Raw genomic sequence first — 25,049 nt, 5'->3', positions numbered from 1 at the left:
ACGTTCCAGTGAAGCAAAGCTCTGAGACATCACTTATCTCGTGAGGGTGACAGGTGGGGAGAGACGCTGGGAGGAGGTGAGGGGAGGTGAGGAAGACCACTCTGATAAGGTGACATTTCAGTAGAGACCTAAGTAATGGAAAGGCCCAGGCCCAGGGAGCTGGCTGCAGGCACAAGGAAGAGCAAAGACACAGGTTCCAGAAGGCAGAACCTGAAGGGAAGGGACAGCAGGAGAGTAGTGACTTCAGTGGGGGAACAGGGGAAAGGGCTTGGAAAGGTCATAGAGACCCTTGTGAGGACTGGGCTGGCGATGGGCCCACTGGAAGCTACGTATTGTGACCAGTGGTTCTCAGAATGTGATTCCCTGACGGGCAGCATCAGTGTCTACATAGCTGGGTGCCATTAGAACTGCAGGTCCCCGAGGACCTGCCAAGCCAGACCTCTGACTGTGAGCACAGCAGTCTCTGGTTTCATATGCCTTCCAAGTGAGTCTGATGCCCACTAGAATTTGCACATCACTGTTACAGGCCATTATAAGTACTTTGGCTTTTACTCTAAGCAACATTGAAAGTCTTTGGAGAGATTGAGCACAGGAATACTATGATCTGACCTAACATTTTTAAATGATGGCTCTTAGTGCTGTGTGGAAGAACAGACTGGGCCAAGAGTGGAAGCAGAGAGACCATTACAGTAAAAACCGGTTGCAGTGACCCAGATGGAAGACGGTGGGCATGACGATCATAGCCCAGGAGCCAGAAAGTGATTCTCCTGCAACCACAGAGCTAGTCCCAAACCCCAAAGTAATAGCTGTAATAAGGCAGTGCTAATAATCTTTTCTCTCTTTCCCACTCTCCAAAGTAATGGTTTCTGATCTGTTTGCTCTCCTCTTGCAGTACCAAATTTTCATTCCAATGGTGAACAAAGTTCTGGTGAGACACCGAATTAACCATCAGCGCTATGATGTCCTCATCTGCAGGATTGTCAAGGTGAGCTGTGCTTCGTTTCTACTGTCAAGCCCCCTCGTCGTCTTTCTTAACTTGTATTCTTAGCAATGGGAGTATATGTAGCTTTTTAGCTCTGAACTGTGCTGTGCTGAGTTAAGTCGGTTCAGTTGTGTCCAACTGTTTGCAACCCTATGGACTGTAACCCACCAGGCACCTCTGTCCATGGGATTTTCCAGGCAAGAACACTGGAGTGGGTTACCACGCCCTCCTCCAGGGGATCTTCCCTACCCAAGGATTGAACCCAAGTCTCCTGAGGCTCCTGTTTTGCGGGCAGATTCTTTACCGCTGAGCCACTGGGGAAGCCCTTTAGCTCTGAACTAGGGATTGGCAAGCTTTTGTCAAGATAGTGCATTTTTTTCAACTTTGCAGGCTTGATGGTCTCTGATGAAACTACTCAGCTCTGCCACGGCCACCTGGAAGCAGCCATAGGCATACATAAGCACATGAGCCAGGTTGCATTCCAGTAAAACTATTTATGAACACCAAAATATGATTCTGTAATAATTTTCATGTGTTGCAGAATATCAATCTTCTTTCAATTATTTTTTCAGTCATTAAAAAAATGTAGAAACCAGCCTTAGCCCTTAGGCCTGACAAAAACAGGCAGCTCCTTGCTGCCCCAGCTCTTCATCGCGTTTATTGCTCACATGCCAGTTGCATGCTCACACTCCTAAGTCAATGCTTGTCAGCAGCCAGGACTGATCAACGCAGGCTGGTCTCAGTGCAGAATACAGCCCGTTCATGATTCATTATGTCTGTTCCTGGAATCATACCTAAATCCTGGCTCTTCCAAAAGGTGGGACCCGCCTGAGGTTTAAGGGTGTTTTCTAACCTGGAGCAGCTCTTGGAGTCACAGGTGTTCTGTAAACTCTGGTTGCAGGGGTATACCCTGGCTGATGAGGAGGAAGACCCTCTGATTTACCAGCATCGAATGCTGAGGAGCGGCCAAGGTGATGCCTTAGCCAGTGGACCAGTGGAAACGGGGCCCATGAAGAAACTGCACGTCAGCACCATTAACCTCCAAAAGGCAAGTCCATTGTGTCCTGGGGGGACTTGGAAAGGAGAGCCCTGCTCTTGTCACTTGTTCAAAACTTTCAGCTCTTGCCATCTTCTGTCTAAAATAACCAAATCCAGGCATTTTTCTGAAAATCTAGATACCATGAACTTAGGTTATTTTGTCTTTCTCCAGGTATCTGAATTACACAGTCTTTTAATATAAGGAGAGTAAAGAACAAGGTGTCCTTTTATGTTCCCTTGGAGCTTTGGCAGTGGAACTTATTTTTTTTTAATAATTGTATTTAATTATTTTATTTTTGGCTGTGCTGGTCTTTGTTGCTGTGTGGGCTTTTCTCTAGGTGCTCCTCTCTAGTTGTGGGTCATAGTCTTCTCATTGCAGTGGCTTCTCCTGTTGTGGAACACGGGCTGTAGGGCATGTGAGCTCAGTAGTGACGGCTCTTGAGTTCTAAAGCATAGGCTCCGTAGTTGTGGTACATGGGCTTAGTTGCTCCACAGCACGTGGAATCTTTTCGGATTGGGGATCAAACCTGTGTTTCCTGCATTGGCAGGTGGATTCTTTACCACTGAGCCACCAGGGAAGCCCAGTGGAACTTGTTGCAGTTTGCATTCTCATTTTTTACATGAATAGAACACAACGAGTCAGCCTTGTAGTTAGCACTGAGACTGATGCAGGCTCTTTAAAGCAGTCCTTCACAAACTTCTCAGACTCACTGGGCTTAACCACATGCTGGGGGACTTGTTAAAATGCTTGTTCTGATTCAGGCTCAAGCTCAGGCCTTGATAGTCTCCATTTCTAACAAGCTCCCAGGTAATGGCTGATGTCAGTGGTCCACGGGACCACACTTTGAGTAGCAAGGGTTTAGATCTATGCAGGTTAGTACTGGATTCTCTGTGCTGACCAAAGCCTGGGCTAAAACCAGCTTCTCATCACGTATGCTACCAGCGATCCACTTACAAATAGGCAGTTTCAAAGTATCTCTGATGGATCTAAACAAAGTAATCATATACTTCACTGACTTTTAAATAAATTTATCAGCTTGCTTATTTTCCACAGTTTGCATCAGTCTTTAGTACTTCTGGTGACTGAAAGCAGCTCCCAGTTTGGATTTCAGCATAGTTTTCTTTCCTTTATTACCAGTTGACCCAAGGCAGCTGCACTTCTGTGTAGCAGCAGATAGAGGTAAAGAACTGGGCAGAGCTGGTCCCAGCTGACTTGGTCTCTTGGCCAAGCCCATAAGGATTTGCACACAGACCTGTGTGCATGTGCTCACACACAGCTTTTGAACACTGGCCTTTACTCCTGACATCAGCCTTTACTCACATAGGCAACTGCAAAGTAACCACTGCTGAGAAAAGTATGATTTAAGATGAAAGTGGTAAAATACCCCTGGATCAGGAGTGATGTTGCTCTCCTGTGTGTGTTTTGTAACTGCTAGTCCCAGACCTCAGGAGGAGAAAGGTCATCAACACCTGGCATTCCAAAGTGGTTGCTGAGGCCACCATGCTAACACCTCACCCTTGAGGGAGGGGCTGGACAAGGAGGCCAGATGCATGTTTCCGCCCAGATATTTTCAGCCTGCCTTGGTGCAGAATGTCCTTCCAGCCAGGCAGCTGTCCACCCTGCTTTAGGGCTTTGTTTTCTTTACTTTAGGAAATTCCCCAGTGGTCTAGTTTGCTTCCAGGAAGTTTTGCTTTTTACCGAGGATTTGCAAAAAGTAAGCATAACCTTTGCCAAAGGAAAAAGAAGGCATCTTAGTTTGTCTCACCTGAAAGAATACGTCAAGTTCAAAAACCCTAAACAAAGTTCTCCACAGCTAACGCTCAGATTCATTTCATCTAAAAGTAAATTGTGCTTGTACGTATTCATGTGATGATAACTAGGGATTAGTATATTTGTCAGTTTTAACCAGCTTTCAAAATAATAATTTGCCACCTCAGCCACCCTTCTATTGGCTATGCTAATAGAGGATTTACATAGTACAGAAAACATAAAAACCATTTGTATATACTTCTAGCCTGCCTCCAAGATTTTCAGCTGCTTCCCTGTCTTATGGTAGTTGATTCGGGCTTACCTTCTAAATGAATAAGCTGGCGTTCCATCAGCGTGCACCAGTGTTACCAGGTGAGGCAGTCCGCAGAGGGTGGATGATGAGAGGAAACTGACTGGAGTTTCGACAGTTGCTGTAAAACCCAGAGAACTGAGAGTTGATGATGTTTTAAATTACCAAGCAGTGGGGAAAGGCCCTGTGAGGCACGCATCCTGTTTGACAGATTGTGCAGTTGTTCACTAAGCCAAAATGTTTTGGAGAGCTATTTGCTACCATTTATCAAATGGTACCGATGTTAATGATCACAGTAACCACCGTCTGCATTTGTTGAGCACTTCCCATGTGTCAGGCACTGTTGTGAGCACTTTATATGTATTGATTCATTTAATCTTCACAGTAACCATGTGAGTTCAGTGCTATCATTACCATCCCTCTTTTGTGAGGTGGACATTGAGACACTGAAAGGTTAAGAAATTTACCCGATGTCAGACAGTAGATGGTGGAGCCAAGGATATGAGCCAGGTATGACTCCAGAGACCAGTCTCTTAACCACTGTGCTGCATTGTCTTCGCCTCACCCAAACTCAACCTCACATCTTTAGAGGGCAAAAGATGTTAGTACTACTTCCTTGTATACAACTGACTTTTAAGTACCTTGTAATATAGTGCTGCTATGCAGAGACTCACTGTGTAGGCTGGAAACCAGCAATCTGTGAATTGAAAAGGACTTGATGTTCCCATTTCATTCCACAGAGTAAGGTCTAAAAGTCTTTGGCATCTAGTGTCACTCTTCTTTCTAGTTCAGGAATTCTCATTGTGTCAGTGAGAATCCACATAAATTTTTAAGCTGTCTTTTACAGTATCTCTACTTCAGTTTTTGACGTACAGTAATAGTTTATGTACTGTCACTTATTGGTAACTCATCAAAAGCTACAGCAGACTTCCGTTTCATCCCAGGGAGGTGATGGGTTGGGTCAGTGGTGGTCAGGTGATGTAGCACACACAGGTCTCTTTCACTCCCTGGATGACTTCCCTTGAGAACTTCTGCTGTAACTTATCTGATCCTCCCTTCGTTTAGGGAGGATCAACCTGTCTGTTCTGCCAGAAAAATCTTTTAAGAATATATTTTAGAAGTTAGAGATTTAGTAATTAGGGCTAGGCCAACTCAGAGAGAAGTCATTTTGATAATAAGAGCAACAATGTTTTGCTCGTTATTCCAGCTAGACCCTTTAGATGCATTTTTCCTGGATGAGGAAGACTTAAGACTCGGATGCCACATACAAGTAGTTTGCCCAGAGTTTCTTCAGCAGCTGAATGGCAGGACCAGGATTCCAGCCAGGTGTTTCTGACTTCAGAGTAGCAGGCACTCACACATAGAGCACTAACTTGTGCTGAGCGCTGTGCAAAGTCTGTTACACGTATTAACTTAGTTAATCCTTAAAACACCCTCTGAGGTGGGGACTGTTATCCACACTTTACAGAGGAGGAAACTGAGGCACAGAAAAGTTAAGTAACTTGCCCAAGACCAGGCACCCAATACATTACATAACTGGGATTTGAACTCAAGTTGCCGAGCTCCACAGAGTGTGGCTGCTGGCCAGTACCCTTTATTACCCAGCCCCAGGGCCTGAGTCTCTCCATCCACCTCCCTAAGCTGCCCCTGCTAGTAACTCTTGGTGCCAGGAGAGCTCAGAGTTTTGAGGAAAATTGAAGGGGATTAACTGCAAAGTAAAAGTTCTACCTGTTCAGCTCCTTCTGTCTCATTCCAACACAGTGCTGTGTCCTCTGGGCTTTGTCACACTTGATAATGGTGCAGATCTGAGCTTTTTCCCTCTCCTTGTGTGACTGCGCTGTCAGATGAGCCAGTGTCCCACTGCAGGGTGCCCTGGGCCCTTCCCACACTGCTGGAGGCCATTCTGCGTGTGACGGTCCCCATCCACTGGGCTGTGGAGCTCTCTGCCTGGCGGACAGTCGAGCACAAATGAGTTGTAAAACAGGCGTTCTCTATATTGTGTTATATTCCAGAGGTTGCTGCTTTTGTTTTATGACTTTAATTAAATATTACTCTTTTGTATTTGTACTCAGGGAGTTTTGTCATGAGAGGTATAATTGTATAAACCAAAGAAGTGGGATAATCTTTAGATAAGCGAGGGCTCCTTACAATAGGCCCTCACAGCTGACAGTTTTCCTTTGTCGCCTGTGGTGTATAGGCCTGGGGAGCTGCCAGAAGGGTCTCCAAAGATGATTGGTTGGAATGGCTGCGGCGGCTGAGCCTGGAGCTGCTGAAGGACTCCTCGTCACCCTCCCTGCGCTCCTGCTGGGCCCTGGCACAGGCCTACAACCCGATGGCCAGGTGCGGTGTGTCAGGGCTCCCTTCTTCCCAGCTTCACATTGTGATCAAGAGGACCAGCCTGTAGAAAACAATATATAAGAATTAGTTTTTATTAGCAGTAAGAGTAAAAAGGTATTTTTAATTTTGTTAACTTCTGGGGTAAAAAATAAAAAGGCAAATTGAACAAGCTCTTATTATAGGAAGAGGATCCATCTTAACCTTGCTAATAGACCTTTCATTAGTAGATTTAGATCCAAAATTTTAATTACAAAGTCATTTATAACTCTGAAAACAGCTGTGTAATAGTTTACTATAACCTGTTTCCAATAATAGTGATGTTCCAGTTACACGTGACTGCATCATAAGTCTTAGTGATCTAAAACAATAGTCATCTAAAATTATTTATTCTACTCACAAATCTGCAGTTTGGGCAGGACTTGTGGGAACAGTTTGTCTCTGGCCCACCCAGTGTCAGCAGGGGTATTAGTGCCAGGGCTAGAAGGTCGACTTCCAAGATGGTGCATTCATACATCTGCCAAGTTGGGGCTGACAGTTGGTCAAAGGTTCTGCCCTGGCTGGGGCCTTGGTTCCTCTCCATGTGGACTCCTCCATGGGTTGCTCAGGCTTCCTCACAGAATACTGTCTTAATTCAGGAGTGAGTGTCCACAAGGGACTGACAGAGAAGTGCACGGTGCTTGTACAACCTGCCTTGGAGGTCATGAAGTGTCACTTCTGCCCCATTCTGTTGTCAAAAGAAGTCACAAAGACCCACTCAGGCTCAAGGAGAGGAGACGTGGATGCCACTTTTTTATAGGGGAGTGGAAGAAGGAAATGGCAACCCACTCCAGTATCCTTGCCTGGAGAATCCTGTGGACAGAGGAGCCTGGTGGGCTGCTGTCCGTGGGGTCTCACAGAGTGGGTCACGATTAAAGTAACTTAGCATGCCTGCATGCATTGGAGAAGGAAATGGCAACCCACTCCCGTATTCTTGCCTGGAGAATCCCAGGGACAGAGGGGCCTGGTGGGCTGCTGTCCATGGGGTCGCACAGAGTCGGACATGACTGAAGTGACTTAGCAGCAGCAGCAGCAAGAAAGATCCTAGAAGAATGTGTGGAACAGGAGCTAGTGCTGCAGCCATCTTTGGAAAATAGAATTTACCTTAAAAATACTATAAACCTTACACAATGATTCTTAGTCATTGAAAATTTGGTTTATAGAAAGTTATAACACATATAGAAGATTTATGGTATAATGTAAGTGAATAAAATGGAATACAAAGTGGTGCAAATGTGGGATTTCAACTATTAAAAATATGTGTACATAGGAAAAAGATTATAAAGCAATACAATGATTATCTCTAGGAGGTTTTAAGGAGCAATTATTTTCTTTTTTTTTTCCTTATATTCTAAGTTTTTCTACAATGGACAGTGCTTATATATAATGAAGCATGATTTCATTAGCAATCTTTTCATTAGCAGGGACCAAAAAAGTGAAGTATTCCATTTCACTTTCATCATCACGACTGGTTTGCTCTTTGGAGTGTATTTCGCAGGAATAGAGATGGTCCCTGAGACAGCTACTTGGATGCCATGATTTGGTTCATCTGATTTCTTTCAAATATTTTTTAATGCTTAAAAAAAAATTGTTCTTAAGGAGTCTCTGTTTGAAAAGTGTCTCTGTGTGCAGATTTCACATTCTCTATTTCCATAACATGCAGAAATAGTGTTTCCTCTCGTCTGCTCCAAGTCCTTTTTGAGCACATCCTCAATCCAAAAGAGGTTTGTGATAAATACACACATATGTGTCTGTCCCCTTAATGCCAAGCATGTTCATTTGGGAGCCATCGTAGCCTTGGACCTAGATCAGAAAGCTTACTTCTTAATGTATACAGGACTTCTTTTGGTCTTCATGTTACCCTATGAATTTCAGATTTTGTTTGTTTCATCAGATTCCAAAATTATGTATATGTCAAACTGACCTAACCTTTTAAGTATGTAAATAAAAATAGATGTATAGGCATCAGTGCTTAAGCCCATACATTATACAGGCATATCCTGTAGTTTCCAACTCCCTCTCCACACATACGCCAAAAAAGAGAGGGTAAAGATTGAAGTCCAGATGTCGGGTAGCAAATGTGTCCACCCGAGTGGTGCTGTAGTGATCTTAAATCGTCTTCATGATTCTGGGAATGGTACCTCTGTTCCCGCGTCTTCCCGAGGCCCCAGCTGTTAGAGGTTTGGCTTAGGGAGTGTTTTAAGACTTAACAGATTTGGGTTCTGTTTTCTAATGCTTCTAGTTTCTTAAGCTCTGTTGTCACTTTGTTTATGACCACCCAACTAAGGGTTCTGCTTATGTTTTGAAAAGCAATAGCAGATGCTGCCTTTACGACTTATGATCTTAGTTTGGCCATTGCCTGAGAAGAAACATCCCAAGAATCGTTTGAAGATGAATGTTAACTGAATCTGTTATGTCAACTTCTATGTTAAAAGTCCCTTTCTGTTCATCCTCTCCAATGAAGAAGAGTGATGCAGACACTGTGGAGACAAGTCATTTTGTTCTGCTCTTCTTTCTCCCCACTCCATCCCGCCCCCACAGTTTTCCCTGGACCTGTATTGAAAAACTGAACAGTCACTAGCCCATGTGCTTATTTCAGTTTAGGTTAATTAAAAGCAACTAAAACTCAGAATTCAGTTCCTTAGTCACACTTATCACTGTTCAAGTGCTCATTGACCAGTGGCTGCCATATTGGGTGGGGAAGATAGAGACCATTTCCAGTAAGTTCTGTTGGACTGCCTTGGCCTATACAACCATTATCAGTGCCAGGAGTAGCTTGATAAGTTGTGGCTTTGTGGCACCAGTCAGAGGCAGGAGGAGCATTTCCAACATTTGTCTCCACTCCTGTTTGCCTTCAGGGATCTCTTCAATGCTGCGTTTGTGTCCTGCTGGTCTGAGCTGAATGAGGACCAGCAGGATGAGCTCATCAGAAGCATCGAGTTGGCCCTCACCTCCCAGGACATCGCAGAAGTCACACAAACCCTCTTAAATTTGGCTGAATTCATGGAACACAGTGACAAGGTGAGCCTGTCAGGGAACCAGCTGGTGGGAGGAGGGGAAGCACCGCACAGCCCACTCTTGCCTCTGCCTGTCTGCCATTTGTTTCCTATGATGTGGGGTTCTGCTCTCCTCCAGGGCCCCCTGCCATTGAGAGATGACAATGGCATTGTCCTGCTGGGCGAGAGGGCTGCCAAGTGCCGAGCATATGCCAAAGCATTGCACTACAAAGAACTGGAGTTCCAGAAAGGTCCCACCCCTGCCATTCTCGAGTCTCTCATCAGGTAGGCCATAAACCCTTTCTGTTTGATGCCTGCATCTCACATGACCTCTCTTCTCTCACTGCCTGGTGCCAGTTCCCTGGAGGCCCTTGGAGACCTCTGCTCTGTCAAATCTGCCGTCGGGTCTGGCCACACGTGTAAATGAGTTGTGGTTGCAGGTGACCTTTCCTGGTACTCTAGCCAGAATTGTCACTTCTGTTGACCCTTAACACCTGGGCTCCTGTTCTTTTCCAACCTCTGCTCACTTGTCCCGATGAAATCAGCCTAAAGCAGTTCTGTGGCCAGAGCAGCCTAGGTAAGATAGATTTTATGTCTGGGTTAGACCGCGCTCTCTGGCTTGGGAGTAGGAGCTGATTTCTGTGCCTCATAGACAACCCACAGGCAGGCTAGGGTTTTATTGACTAAATATGTTGGTACCTGAGCCTTCCTCCGTGGAGTGCTGTAAATGTAAAAGGCAGAGCCATGTCTGAAATCCAGTGGTTTTTTTCCTCTCATTTGCTTATGTTCTCTCATAAGGTTTTGAGTCTTCTGGGTATGGAAAAAATAGGTTGTTTAATAAATTTTTCACTGTTATGAAATTACAAGCAGCCTTAAATGTTAGCTCCACAGCTCCTAGAGAATTGTTTACTTCCCCTAATGATTATCGGAGAATATTAACTCCGAGATCTAATTATCTTCATGTAAATGCTAACATGGTAGATTATTTCACTACAAATAGTTTAGGAAAACTCATGCAGCTAATCAGGACCTCCACTGTAGCTGAAACAGCCTGCTGTGAGTGGCGCTCCCTTCATTTGAAAGGATAATCAAATAACCAAGTTCTCTGCTAGCTCTGCTTTTGAGTAGATGCTAAAATCTGCTCCTTTGAGTGCTTTACAAAGTGACCAAAAAGATAGAGATAGAAGCGTGTTTTTGCCCAAATAAGTTGGACTTGGAGAGAATGCTGATTTCTAAAATACCACACAGGAACGGTTATAAATGTGCCATCCTACGGGTAGGCCTCAGTTTCAAATTAGGCAGAAGAAGACACCTTCCTTCCTTCCTTCCTTCCATCTCTGGCTTATATAATGCAATCTTGCGTCATAACTGGAAGAAGACCCCATAGCTGAATATTGTGACTCAACATTAAGTAACTAGTTTTCACACACTGATTTCCTTGCTTGCCTTTTTCTGTTCGATACCTCTCTGAAATTTCCCTCATCCAACCCCCAGTTTTTTCCATATTTGAGACAATCACTGAAGCATTAGTGTTTATGCAGATATGTAGTAGAAGATGTAGTTAGAGGCCTGGAAAAGTGTTCCAGAAGGTCATTTAACTTCTTAAAGCCAGTGTGATTGAAAATGTTGAGTGGCTGAGTCGTTCTGACTTTTGCAATCCTCTGAACTGTAGCCCGCCAGGCTCCTCTGTCTATGGGATTTCCCAGGCAAGAATACTGGAATGGCTTGCCATTTCCTTTCTCCAGTAATTGAAAATACATCTTTGGAATTCCTTGCAGATTGATACTGGCTTTAAGAAAACAAACAAAAACCTCTGGTCCCAGTGAAACCTGGGCCTCTACACTCTGGTTGGTTCCAAGTCTGGTTCAGCTCAGCTGGTTCAGGTTGAGCTAAGCTCAGCCCTTCAGTTGGTTTCCTGTATCTTCCCTGTACCCATCTTTTTTGTTTCTACTTGTAGCTTTTCCTGCTGAATTTGTAAAACTGCTTTTTCTCAGCACCATTGCCACATTATGCTGTCATATTCAGTGAAGAAAGTTTTAAGAAACAGCCTTAAGCTGCTTATTCAGAAGTTGCTCTCAGCACTACCCCAGTCCTCACAGACACTCCTCCCAGGGCCCAGACCCTCCTCCAAGACTTTGGTTTTGTCTTGGAGGCATTGCTGTTTAGTAAGAGGTTGGGTTCCCTTCCTCACAGTGGCTACTAGAGAGCTCAAAGCTCAATTCCTGGCCCACCTGTATCACATTGCAGACATCTTAGCTGTTTTTTCTACTGCCTTCCTTGCTCCTCTAATTTTATTTTTCCTTCTGTTACTTTCTCTTCAGCATTTGTTATTTATTTTAAAGTTTAGTAGCTCAGACCGTAAAACGTCTGCCTACAATGAGGGAGACCTGGGTTCGATCCCTGGGCCGGGAAGATCCCCTGGAGAAGGAAATGCAACCCACTCCAATATTCATGCCTGGAAAATCCCATGGACCGAGGAGCCTGGTGGGCTACAGTCCAGGGGGTCACAAAGAGTCGGACATGACTGAGCGACTTCACTTCACTTCACTTCATACATGTTTGAGTCAACTGCCTTAAATTCTTTTTGAAGCAATCAGATTAATCGTACACAGAAACATCTTTGCACAATTGATTCTTAGTTTTTATTTTTGTTATAAAAAGTTGTGCTGTGCTGACAGTACTATTCTCTTGCTACTGGATCAATCTGTCGTCCTACCTGTTGAAATTTTTATTTACCTGCTCCAGGACACATTAAATCCACATGTAATCCCCAAACTGGGGCTGACAGCCTCTCAAAGCTGGATTTATCAGTGAGTATAACTGCTTATTTGGGGAGCAGAGAGTTAAATGAGTATTTAGGTACTTTGAAACACATGTGCTCCTGTACTTACACATGTGCACAGTTTTTACTTGGCGTATTAGCGTTAGGATAAGATCTGGTGTCCTGCTCATTCTTAGTTCATTCAGGACTGTGTAACGAATTACCATAGGCCAGGTAGCTTGAACATCATTTATTTTTCACAGTTAGGAGAAAAATCTAGAAGCTTGGAAGTCCAAAATCAGGGTGCCAGCATGGTTGGGTTCTGGCAAGACCCTCTTCTGGGTCGTTGATTGCCCTGTGTGTCCTCCTGGGGTCTTTTTATAAAGGCAATAATCCCTTTCATGAGGTCTCCACACTTATGGCCTAATCCCTTCCCAAAGGCTCCCATCTCCAAATGCCATCACATTGGGAATTAGCCTTCAAAATATGAATGGAGGGTTGGGGGGTGCATCAGGGAGATGCAGATTCTGTCCACAGCACCTGCTTCTCTTTCTCAACCCGAAATAGAAGAGAGGGTCTGATCAAAACTGGTTTTCTCACTGCCCAGCCCCTGACATGTTATCCCATTTTAAGAAAATTTTCTGATTGAGAAAATTCCAGCGCTTTCAGTTGGCATCAGCTCTGCCAACTGCCCATCAGTCCTGTTCTCTTTCGCACCCTTTGTACCTTCTCTCACACACCCTGCAGGGTGTGTCAGAACACAGTGCTCTTCACCTTTAGGAGAGCTGAGCTCTCCTTTTTGTAGTTCTGTCCTCTTGAAGGTAGAGGCTGTGTTGTGCTCACCTTCAAGTCCTTGGAATCCGTGTCACCCTGCCCCAGACAAGATGCTTTAAAAGTGATTCTTGCTGTCAGAACCTGCACCTCTGTGGGTTACATTCTGTGTTTTCCTTCCACCTGCTTTCTCTCATCTCTCAGACATTTTCTCAGAAGGGTGAGGTAAACCACAGATGCTGAATTAGGGCTTTGGTGTTTTGGTTTTTGTTTTTTTTACGGTGACTTTTTTTTGACATTAACTTTGCCACAAAAAGGTTTTTATTTCAGTTATTCAGTTTCATATCTATATAAATATGAGTCAATTTCAAGAACTATAGGTTTTGATTAATATAATATAGGTACTTTGTCCCCCCCAACTTTCTTGAGGAATGATTGACAAATATAATTGTGTATATTTAAATGTATACCATAATGATTTGATATGCATTATAGAATGATTACTAAGATCAACATAACCACCTTACATGACTGATTTTTTTATGTGTGGTGAGAATGCTTAAGATCTACTCTCAGCAGATTTCAGATATACAAAACTATTTTGTTAGCTATAGTGCATTAGATTTAATGCTGTGCATTAGATCCTAAAAACTTACTCATCTTGAAAGTTTGTGCCCTTTGACCTATATCTCCACATTTCCCCATTCTCCTGTCCCCCGACAACAACCATTCTAGTCTCTATTTTTATGAAATCACTTTTAAAAACATGATTTTGCATGTGTGATACTATATGTTATTTGTCTTTCTCTGTCTTATTTTACTTAGCTTAATACCCTCCAGATTCATCCATGTTATCACAAATGGAAGAATTTCTTTCTTTGTGGCTGAATAATAGTACATATTATATATGTGTGTATATATTTACACACACACGTGCTATGTATTTATTTGTTTTTGGCTGTGCTGGGTCTTTGTTGCTGTGCCAGCTTTTCTCTAGTTGTGGCAAGCTGGGGCTGATCTACATGGCGGTGTGCAGACTTCTCATTGCAGTGGCTGCTCTTGTTGCAGAGCTCAGGCTCTAGGGCGCACGGGCTTCAGTAGTTGGGGCTCCCAGGCTCTAGAGCACTGGCTCAACAGTCCTGATACATGGACTTAGTTGCTCTGCGGCATGTACGATCTTCTTGGATCAGGAATTGAACCCATGTCTCCTACATTGACAGGTGGATTCTTTACCACTGAGCCACCAGGAAAGCCCAAAGTACATTTGGGGTTGTTTCCGTCTCTTAGCTATTGTGGATAATACTGCAGTGAACATGGGTGTGCAGATATCTTTTCAAGATAGTGATGTTGTTTCCTTTGAATATGAACCCAGAAGTGAAAAATTGCTGGATCACATGGTAGTTCTGTTTTCAATTTCTTGAGAAACTGCCAGACTGGTATAGTGGTTATTCCAATTTACATTCCCACAAACAGTTCCCTTTTCTCCAGTTCCTTGCCAGCACTTACTATCTTTTGTCTTTCTAGTAATCATCATCCTCCCAGATGTGAGTTGGTATCTCACTATGGTTATGCTTTGCCTTTCCCTGGTGATTAGTGACGCTGAGCACCTGGTCATGTACCCACTAGCCATTTGGACGTCTTCTTTGGAAAAAGGAACTATTTAGGTCCTTTGCCCATTTTTAAACTGGATTATTTGCTTTTTTGCTGTTCAGTCATGTAAGTTCTCTCTATATTTTAAACATTAACCCAAGTATTATGGTTTACAGATATTTTCCTCCTGTTCTGTAGATTGTCTTTTCAGTTTTTTGATTGCTTCTCTTGCTGTGCAGAAGCGTTTTAGTTTGAGGTAGTCCCACTTACTTATTTTAGTTCTTGTTGCCTAGAGCTTCCGTTTTCTTTAGTTGTGGGGTATATAGTTCATGAGAGAGAATTACTAGCTACTTCTGCTCTAAGCATCTTGTACTCTTCCTTCTTTTCATCTCCTTCTAATCGTTTTCTCCTCTCTCCAAGCAGTACTGTGCCCGCTTCTGAGCATCTTAGATCCCTTGCCTGCTTCAGGAAGTTTCTGTCTGACTGCCTGTCCCATGGGAAGCCCTGCTTCAGTATATTTATTCTCTACTCACTTTACTTCTTTGAAAATCCTGATGATCTTGGTTTTAAGGTCAAGTGGGTTCCCAACAATCAAAGGACCCTAGGTACATTAGAAAATAGTGAGTTAGAGAATTATGCTTACCTTACCCTGACTGGTTCAAGAGAATGGTTCTTTTTGGGAAAGAAAAATTACTTCCTGAAGGTCAAAATTATTTGGCGTCTCCTAAGACTAAAGATATTTTTTTCCCTCTATGTATATAAGTTTGCTCAAGTAGAAAGTAGGAGTGTTGCTTTGCAGAATATTTTGAAGCCAGGCAGTGGCCCTGGCCCCTGTGGGGGTCAGGGGGGTAGACCAGAGTCTGACCTCGTCAAGCTCCTGCTGCCCTTTTTCTCCCTTGATTTTCTGTCTTCGGCTTCCTGCTCCTCCCTGGGTTTCCCTGAAGACTGCAGCACACCCAGAGTCTCTTTCTCATGGCTCACTCTCACTTTTCACTTAAAACTTCACCATGCCCTCAGTGGTAACAGTAATCATTTTAAAAGGAACACAATTTAAAAGAGTTTATTGTAGAAGGAAGAAAAAACTGAACATTGAAAACAAACTACAGTATTTTATTTTTACAGAGCAAAATGCTTATTTATATGCAGCATGAATTATTTATTAACCATGGTGCCATTTACCTTCCTGTTTCGGCCATTTTTTTATAGATGAGATAAAAGAGGAAGCTTTTTGATCCCTTTTCTCATAAAGTAAATAAAAATAGATGTATCTGTATTGACTGAGAAAATTTTAAGTCAGTTTTGTGCGAGTGTCCACAGGGACTTATCTTCCCCTCCAGTTGAGCTCCTGCCACCACTGGGCTTACTCCGTGCCTCTCAGTGCTGCGCCTGATCGAGGCTGAGCAGGGGAGGTGCTCAGAGACCAGTGCAGGGCCCAGAACCCTGGAGCCTCCTCCGTTCAATTCCAGCTTAGGTCCATTCACCTCCAGCCAAACAGTTTTTGTCTTTAAAAAAAAAAAAGTGTGTAGACCGAAGGTAATTTCATTGGGTTTAAAAATGGAAGCCCCTCGCTCCCACCACCCACTTCACTCCTTTCTCTAACACCCAAGAAAGTCAAAATAATACAGTTCATTTTCTGCCCTCACATCACCTCGGCCTCAGGGAAAATGGCTAAAATGAACTCACAATTATTTTTCCTCCACAGAAAAATTGTGTGGAAAAAAGAAGCTGCTGCTATGTCAGGACAGGCAGGGAACCCCCTCAGGCCAGCCCCCTGAGAAGTGTGTGTCTGGACCTGTTGCGTTTAAATACTTCCTCCCACTATCTTTAACATCCTCAGCACAGAGTCTTGTCCTCCTAAGAAACTCTCCCTCTCCTTGAAGATGATAGGCCACTTCCCATCCCTCCCCTTTCTAGACTGCCTCCCTCTCCTCCTCTGCCCTTTTCCCAGCCTCCGGTTCCTCCAGTCCTCCTCCAGAACAGTCCCCTTTTTATGGCTGGAAGTCTTCCGGGCGGATTTTCATCTCCACTCGTTTGAGGGAGTAGCTGGAGCCGTGCCAGCCGTACCAGGTGATGCCATCCAGGTGCTTGTTGTGCTCCCCAAGGCGGTAGTAGACGCCATTGAGGTTGGAGTCTGTGCAGCAGTTGTACCAGTATCCACCTGCGACGGGAAACAGTCAGTGCTCCAGTGTCCTCAGAGACCACTGACACCCTGGGCAGCAGGGATGTCCTGAAGCCATTAGGGTCAGTGTCACAAAGGAGTACAAAGCCAGAAAACTGACTGTGCAGCTGAAAACCCACTCTTTCTCCTCCAGCAGGACTGTGGCCCTGCCTCTGAACTCCCCCCTCCAGACCCGGACTCTCACCTTTGCGGAGCTGGGCGCACTTGTCCAAGCAGTTGTCGTTGTCCTTGTCCTTGGTGCTGAAGGCTGTGTTGTTGTGATAGATGAGGGCGTCATTCCCCACGTCGCCACTGTAGTTCCCCAGGAAGAGGCGGTAGCTGTTGAGTTCGTTGCCCAGAACAAAGTGGCTGTACTCGGCGTAGCGCGTATTGCCCTCCCAGTCCTGTCAGGGGAGGCAGAGCCTTAGAAAAACTGGCAGCGCCTCCTGTCATACCACCCTGCCCCTCTTCTCTCTCTCCAGCTACAGCCATCCGTCTTCTCACTGCAGGGAACGTAGCACGACTTTACTTGTCTGTCTCTGGTTTAACACACTAACCTGGGAATCAGACAGCAAGAGTCCTAGATCAGACTTCCCTCCTAAGTCCCCATACGGCTTGATTAGTCTCTCTTTCTCTTCCCCTTCATTCTCTCTTCCTCTGTCTGTGAAGTGTAGACCTGAGTTTTGCTGTATCCTACTCTGAGGTGTTATAAGAGTAACTTGAGAATATAGTGACGCTTCAGGGCCTTTAAGGAAGATCACCAACTGACACCAATAAGGTTTGCTTGCAGAGGTCCTGATACCCCAGGCCAGGGCAGGGACCAGTGTTTGAGCCCAGCTGACTGTTGGATTCCTCTGCTCTGGCCTGAGTCTGGCCTCTCCTGTACCTGCAGCCTCACTTCTGTGAAAAATACAGGGGTTAAAAAAAAACCTATTCTTCCTCAACTGTACTGCAACCTGCAGGAAAACCACCATAGTAAGTATCCCAGCTGACGGTGGAAAGGAGTAGGAATGACACCCCCGGAGTTGTGCGGAGTTGGGCGTGGCAGCCCTGGTCCAGTCCTGGGGACCGCGCCTCGTGCTCACCTGCATCTCCACGCGCAGCCGAGTGGGCCGCCTGGAGAGCCGGTGGATGTGGTCATTCCCCAGCCAGAAGTCCCCACGGATGCTGCCAAAGCCCTGCTTGTACTGCTTCCAGTCCCGGTAGAAGGAGACGAGGCCACTCTTCCGTCTCTGAATGATGGTCCAGCCGCCACCTGAAGTCTCCATGTCACAGAACACCTGGAGCGGAGGGGACGCCCTGGTCAGGACCCGCCAAGACAGGCAGCATGAGCCTGAGCATGGCTTCTCACCTTCTCTTGCCCCCAGTTGATGGCCATATGCCATTCCACAGCCACTGGCTTACTAGGTAGTAATTCTCCCCAGTATTGGCAAGCTGGGCAGGCTGGCGGTTTGCTGAGAAAGATCAAAATTGAGGATGAGAGCAAGTGCATGTAGAGTTTGAAGGGAAAGCATCCAGATCCTCTGACATGCTCCCTACATGTTCTCTGTTTTCTCCTCTAAAGAGCAACTGCCATGGGCCGTGGCAAGACTTCGCAGCACGTAGGTTGTGGTGAGAACGTGATCTGAGCACATCAGAAGGATTAGTGTTGGTAGTGATGTGAAGGAGCCAAACAGATGCCTGGACTTTTTCCCCCTGTAAATGGAGTGTTTAGATCACTGTCTAGTATTTGGTGTGCTTGCATCCCTGTCTTGAGCTTCCCGCTCTTTAGACTGACTAGCCCTGCTGTCCCCAGCCTTTGAGTGGGTGGAAAAGAGATGACAGAACCCAGGCAGTGGGCTGCGATGACCTCACCTCCAGCTCAGGGCTGCCCAGGAAGTCGTCGGGAGGAAGCTTATATACTCCAGAGATGCGGTAGTTCTTCTGGTAGAGGGATGAGCAGTCGTAGATGGCATCTGCAGGAGTGAGCCACAGGGTGAGCGTCAGGGCCCAGGTTCCAGGGCTGGCCACACCCCTGCTACATCTACACTGAAAGTTTAAAAGGGAGACTTCCATCTACCACGAAATTCATAGGAGTGTTCATTCCTGCGCAGCGTCCAGACTTGGGAGACATGGATATCAGGAGGTCTGGAATAGGCATGCGTTGGCCTCACTGGTGATAGGGCTGAGAGGTAGGGAAGCCCTTCACCTGAGTTGCACAACAGTACAAACAGGCTTAAGGTTTGTGCTGAAGTAAATTATCCTGCTGTGGTTCTAGGACATGAATTCTGGGGTCGTTACAATGCGTGAGGGCCACTGACAGATGCTACTGTTTAATGGATTCAACTTCTGGGACAGCAAACCTCTATTCCCAGATAAGTTGTGAGGATCTCGGAGGGTTTGGTTTTATTGTTTCTCTTTTGTTTTGTTGTTTTTCAGAGGTAATGGCTACTGCTTACCAGGTCCCTTATTAGCAGAGATTTATAATTTTATCTTCTCCACCTTAATCCAACACTGCTCGACAAATGAAAATGCAGACAGTCTAAGGAACCCCTGCAGGCCTTCCCCTGGCACTGTTATTAAAACAAGGAAATGAGAGCTTTGGGCAGGCTGGCTTTCTGTCTGGGGTTGATTTTAATGTTTCCTCAATTGCCCTGGGGGCTAGTGCCTTACGATGGATTGTGTCTCCTGTTCTGAATATCATAGAGCACTGTGGAAGGGACAGCCTCTCCAGATAGGATCAGAAAGCAGAAACCCTTGCCTGGCCAGGAGATGCTCCCTGCCTCTCTCTCTGGGAGTTCTTTTCTTGGTGATCACTGCACTCAGCCTTCGAGAAGAGGACACGGTTGGCAGATGGTGACTCTTCCACTGTGGGAATTGTTTGAGGCAGAGTGCTTTGCAGAGGGGAAATGGGAAACCCTTGTCTTCACCATCAGAGTTCTTCACTTCCTGTTACTGCTCTCTCTGAGACTAACTCCTTACAGAGTGTAAAGGTGCCCCCACACCTGCTAGTAGAGAAGGGAAGTAAGGAATGAGGGCCTGGGCAGTAGGAGGATGAGGCCTGGCAAGGGAGCTGCACTTGACACCCAAGAAGCTCCTTGACCTGTTTGGAGGTGGTACAGGTCAGGCTCCTCTGCCTTCCCTGGCCACCTGCGTATCTGTTTCATCTCCCAGACCCAAACCAGGACTCACTTGTCTGAAAAATGGCCTGAAAATACCTTTCTTATCCCAAGCTGAGGGTGAGGAAGTACATACTGAGAAAGTGATTTACACAAAATTTTTAGGCTTAATTTCCAGTTAAAACTTTTTCTTCATTTGAACTAAGGATTACCAGTGACTTACTCTGTTCTTGTGTCAGTAAGAAATGACATGTCTATAGACTCTGCTCCTTGTAACTAATAATTTGCTGATATTTTCAGAAAACCAAATTTCTGTCTAAACAGTAAATTCACCTGGCCTGTCTGAGCCAAGCTAACTAGAAACCAAGAATTGTTTTGCAGAAGAAAAGAGTAGTAAACGTATCTTATTTTGGGCCTACTGAAAAATGCAAATTTCAGCATTGCGTTTTCCTGTATGACTGGGGACAATTTTAAGATTGTGGGGAAGAAAAAAATAGAAATGCAGAATTGAGGAACCTTGAGGAACCAGTCCTTTTTGAACACAAAGGACTCCTTAGATGCCCTGGGCAATGTCTGTGCACTTTAATTCTGAGCCAATGAGAAGAGTGAGATTGGCCAATAGGACAGCCAAGTTCCATTATTGCCCAGCCCACTAAAGCCCAGGAACCCGAGAAGACTGTTTTTGGTAAAACTTTGCTTCTAGAGATGTTATGATTTTGGTGTTCCTTCCTACTTCCTTGGGACCGAGGGGACAGCCGGTCAGCTCTGGGCAAGGAAATGGACTGATTGTCGATACATGAGCTCTGTTTCTAAGACTTGGCTGTGTGACTCTGGGCAGACCACCTGATCTCTCTGTGCTCCAGGATGTGCGATTCATACTTTCAATATGCCGAAATATTGCAGGAGTAAAGAGAGACCTGGGTAAATTTACAGCATCTTAGAAATCAAAACAAATACTTTGTAAGCCCTTGCAAAAGAGAAATCAGAGCCGGTGGCACATACCCAAGAAACTAAATTCCACGAGAAACCCCAGGGAGCGTTCTGACCACATCACCTAGAAGCAGGGCTGCAGATGGGAGGCACTCAGCTGTGTGAGGGGGAGGTGGCAAGCAGCGTGAGGCTGCGTCCTCCTTACCTGCTGAGGTCTGGGTGACCGTCTGTGCTGCCTGCAGCTGCATGATGCCGATCTGGTTGTTCATCTCAGAGTACTTGCTCTCAGCCTCAGTGAGCCGCGTCTCCATGCTCTTGGCGCTGCTTTCCAGCTCCATCACCTGCATGACCACGCTGACCCAGTCCCTCTCCTGCTTCTTGCCCAGGTCGCTCAGCAGGCTGCTCAGGTTGGCGATCTGGGCCTGGAGCGCCTTTGCCTCCTCACAGCAGGTGGCCGCAGTGAGCTCTGCCGGGGTCTTGCGCTTAGGGGGCTTCTGTGGCCAAACTGGGTGGCTGACAAAGGCCACGAGGAAAATGCCGAGCCACGCCACGGCCGAGAGAGTCTTTTTCAGCATCTTTCGTGGGCCTGGGTGAGGAAGGCTCTCCTCGGGGGAACCTAGTTGTGCCTAGCTGAGGTGTACAAAGCTGCAGCAAATTAGAACCTAAGACTTTGGCTCGTGATGGACTTACCACTTTGCTGTTCTCTCCTTGCTCTTTCTTTGCCTTTCTCAAAACTCGCGTTTCCGAAAGTGCAGCTCAGTTGGGTAGCCCGTAGCTTTTCTTCCCAAGTCTGAACGCTCAACAAACTGAGCATCTTAAATATCGTTTGCTGCTGCACCTCCACCCCTACCGTGGCCGAGCTTGGCGCCTTAGCCCCTCCCAGCTCATCTGGGAGGGTCAGGTGCCTGTTGGGTGAAGTCAGTGCAAACTTAGGCCAGAGGAGGGGAGGGGAGAGACAGGGGCGCGTCTTTCTTTCCCTGCCTGCACAGTCTCTGGGCCGAGACCAGAGGACTGAGTTCGTGTGTTTCCAGTTTTGCCTATTAGATTGTGCCCCTGCCAGCCACTGGCTCAGCTCTATCAGTGAGCAGGGCAGGGTCAGAAGAATTTCCAGATTCCATTCTAAAGGTTACATAACCACGGGGTGAGCACAAGGTAGGCAAAGAGAGTGGGGATAAGACTCTCCACTCACCCCGGGAGACCTATTAATGCAATCCATGCTGTTTATACACGGCTCTAGTCTATTTTGGCATCCTTCTGAGTGTGCTTTTAACAAGGCTGGTTATTCCTTTCTCAGATCAGCATTTAGTATTTTACAAAACCCTCTTTTGGCTAGGATCTAATGCCATCTCACATTTGAATATTTCTAACATAGAAAAAGCTTTAGAAATAGGAGGATAAAGTAAAGTTCTCAGGAAGTGAAAAAGGACTTTGAAGTTTGTACTCACAAGGTTTACCCAGTTGTCTGTCTTTTTACATACTTTCTCTTTCAATAAAGAGTGGGCCAGTGTTGGCACGTATGTGTCAGCGATGACAGTGGGGCAAAAACGCAGGGCATGATCCCTACAGGACTTGGTACCTGCATGGGCATCCGCATGTCCATGGTCTTCAGGCAGAACAAGAAACAGGCCCAGCCACAGCCCAGGTTCTAAACCTGGAAAGTATGTTAAAATGTAGAGAAAAGAATCCCCATGGCCTAATAATGCACGTCTAGAGTCTCATTTCCCTTTTCCTATGGAATATGGTTTGCAGATTCATTATATATGATCTATATCCCTAAAAATGGGGATATTATAATTTTTCATGTCCTGTATTTAAAGGAAATTCCTCCTTTGAAAACAAAAGGGGAAAAGACTGGGTTTTCAGCACATTTTAAATCTTTAAAATGAGCTTTTCACTAAGAATATAAACAAAGGTCCCTCTCTGTGTACATGGTAACTGTCTTTGGAACATACGCTTATCATTTCCAGGTACATTTCCAAGTTCTTGTGTGTTCTGTGGCTATTCCATGTGGCCCCTTCACACACGAGTGTGAGGTCTGGCCTCAGGCCCTCCTTCCTGCCGTGATGCCCAGAGCCCTTTTCTAGTCAGGGCTTCTGCTTCTCAGAAAGTCATTTCTTTTCAGGCAGGTGGAGTTACCAGACACTTTTTTTTCCCCCCTGTGAATCAAAAAGCAGGAGTGGATCAGGTGGATCAGGGTTGGTTTGCTTACCTCCTGTCTTCTGTGCCTGCCTAGGAGTGAGGGTGCTGCTGGGGCCCTGTGGCAGTTGTCACTCTGCTCAAAAGGGCTTTTTCAGCACCAGCGCCGTCAGCCCACCCCTGCCCTCTCTTGGTATATGTCTGGCTGTGGCAGCCTTAGCTCATGGTGTTCACTTCACTGTGGTGAACCTGGCCACAAACACCAGGTTCACCAGGGTCTGCTAAACTCCACTAGCATCTTCAAGATGATCTCCTACCCAGCAAACGACTCTGAGCTCAAACCATGTGTCACACACTCCTGTGCGGCATCACATGTGACCCTGCTGTCTTGGTAGAGAACATCCTGGAAAAAAGGTGCTTTGCGGCTTTCTGGCCAGCTTTCTGTTTATTCTTTCCAGTAGCCACTTCTCCTGCCCAAACAGAAAAATGTTATGAATAGATATTCATATCTGGCCAAAAAATGAATCAGTTCAGTTCATTCGCTCAGGCGTGTCTGTCTCCTTGTCCATCTCCAGCTCCCGGAGTTTACTCAAACTCCTGTCCATCGAGTTGGTGATGCCATCCAACCATCTCATCCTCTGTCTTTCCCTTCTCCTCCTGCCTTCAATCTTTCCCAGCATCACGGTCTTTTCCAAAGAGTCAGTTCTTTGTATCAGGTGTCCAAGGTATTGGAGTTTCAGCTTCAGCATCAGTCCTTCCAATGAATATTCAGGACTGATTTCCTTTAGGATAGACTGGTTGGATCTCCTTGCAGTCCAAGGGACTCTCAAGAGTCTTCTCCAACACCACAGTTGAAAAAGCATCAATTCTTCGGTGCTCAGCTTTCTTTATAGTCCAACTCTCACATCCATACATGACTACTGGAAAAACCATAGCTTTGACTAGGTGGACCTTTGTTGGCAAAGTAATGTCTCTGCTTTTTAATATGCTGTCTAGGTTGGTCATAACTTTTCTTCCAAGGAGCAAGTGTCTTAACTTCATGGCTGCAGTCACCATCTGCAGTGATTTTGGAGCCCAAGAAAATAAAGTTTTCCACTGTTTCCCCATCTATTTGCCATGAAGGGATGGGACCAGATTCCATGATCTTAGTTTTCTGAATGTTGAGTTTTAAGCCAACTGTTTTACTCTCCTTTTTCACTTTCATCAAGAGGCTCTTTAGTTCTTCTTCACTTTCTGCCATAAGGGTGGTGTCATCTGCATATCGAAGGTTATTGATATTTCTCCCGGCAACCTTGATTCCAGCTTGTGCTTCATCCAGCCCAGCATTTCTCATGATGTGCTCTACATATAAGTTAAATAAGCAGGGTGACAATGTACTCCTTTCCCAATTTGGAACCAGTCTGTTGTTCCATGTCCAGTTCTAACTCTTGCTTTCTGACCTGCATACAGATTTCTCAAGAGGCAGGTCAGGTGATCTGGTATCCCCATCTCTTTAAGAATTTTCCACAGTTTATTGTGGTCCACACAATCAAAGGCTTTGGCATAGTCAATAAAGCAGCCTGGCTTGGAGAATTTTGATCATTATTTTACTAGTGTGTGAGATGAGTGCAATTGTGCAGTAGTTTAAGCATTCTTTGGCATTGCCTTTTTTGGGGATTGAAATGAAAATGGACTTTTTCCAGTCCTGTGGCCACTGCTGAGTTTTCCAAATTTGCTGGCATATTGAGTGCAGCACTTTGACAGCATCATATTTTAGGATTTGAAATAGTTCAACTGGAATTCTATCACCTCCACTAGCTTTGTTCATAGTGATGCTTCCTAAGGCCCACTTGACTTTGCGTTCCAGAATGTCTGGCTCTAGGTTGGTGATCACACCATTATGATTATCTGGGTTGTAAAGATCTTTTTGTATAGTTCTTCTGTGTATTCTTCTTAAGCACCTCTTCTTAATATCGTCTGCTTCTGTTAGGTCCATACCATTTCTGTCCTTTATTGTGCCCATCTTTGCAGGAAATGTTCCCTTGGTATCTCTAATTTTCTTGACGAGATCTCTAGACTTTCCCATTCTATTGTTTTCCTCTATTTCTTTGCATTGGTCGCTGAGGAAGGCTTTCTTACCTCTCCTTGCTGTTCTTTGGAACTCTGCATTCAGATGG

General features: G+C 45.4%; 2 protein-coding genes across 2 annotated transcripts in view; one reads left to right on the top strand and one right to left on the bottom strand.

Moving 5' to 3' along the window:
• The window catches only part of MTOR (mechanistic target of rapamycin kinase), a 146,451-nt gene that overhangs the window by 62,113 nt on the left and 59,289 nt on the right, over nt 1–25,049 (top strand). The window contains exons 24-28 of the mRNA XM_043485946.1: nt 893–985; nt 1,884–2,030; nt 6,278–6,420; nt 9,312–9,474; nt 9,589–9,734. Coding sequence (XP_043341881.1) covers nt 893–985; nt 1,884–2,030; nt 6,278–6,420; nt 9,312–9,474; nt 9,589–9,734 — 692 coding nt within the window. The remainder of the gene's footprint in view (nt 1–892; nt 986–1,883; nt 2,031–6,277; nt 6,421–9,311; nt 9,475–9,588; nt 9,735–25,049) is intronic.
• Nucleotides 15,616–21,746, bottom strand: ANGPTL7 (angiopoietin like 7). The gene is made up of 5 exons (XM_043485949.1): nt 20,963–21,746; nt 18,584–18,684; nt 17,815–18,009; nt 16,935–17,133; nt 15,616–16,729 (listed from the first exon to the last, which is right to left on the bottom strand). Exons 1-5 carry the CDS (start codon nt 21,330–21,332, stop codon nt 16,560–16,562), a joined length of 1,035 nt encoding a protein of 344 aa, XP_043341884.1. The 5' UTR covers nt 21,333–21,746; the 3' UTR covers nt 15,616–16,559.

Source organism: Cervus canadensis, chromosome 13 (genome assembly GCF_019320065.1).
Source record: "Cervus canadensis isolate Bull #8, Minnesota chromosome 13, ASM1932006v1, whole genome shotgun sequence".
Lineage (NCBI taxonomy): Eukaryota > Metazoa > Chordata > Mammalia > Artiodactyla > Cervidae > Cervus > Cervus canadensis.
The sequence above is the reverse complement of the archived record's forward strand: the minus strand, read 5'-3'. Positions and strand labels throughout refer to the sequence as shown.

What these genes read in the sequence shown, in the direction of transcription:
- ANGPTL7 (XM_043485949.1), bottom strand. Translation starts at nt 21,332, where the DNA reads ATGCTGAAAAAGACTCTCTCGGCCGTGGCGTGGCTCGGCATTTTCCTC. An exon ending in GGTCACCCAGACCTCAGCAG is followed by an intron (nt 18,685 to 20,962) that starts GTAAGGAGGACG and finishes TCACTCCTGCAG; the next exon opens with ATGCCATCTACGACTGCTCA. An exon ending in TGGGCAGCCCTGAGCTGGAG is followed by an intron (nt 18,010 to 18,583) that starts GTGAGGTCATCG and finishes CCTCCGCTCCAG; the next exon opens with GTGTTCTGTGACATGGAGAC.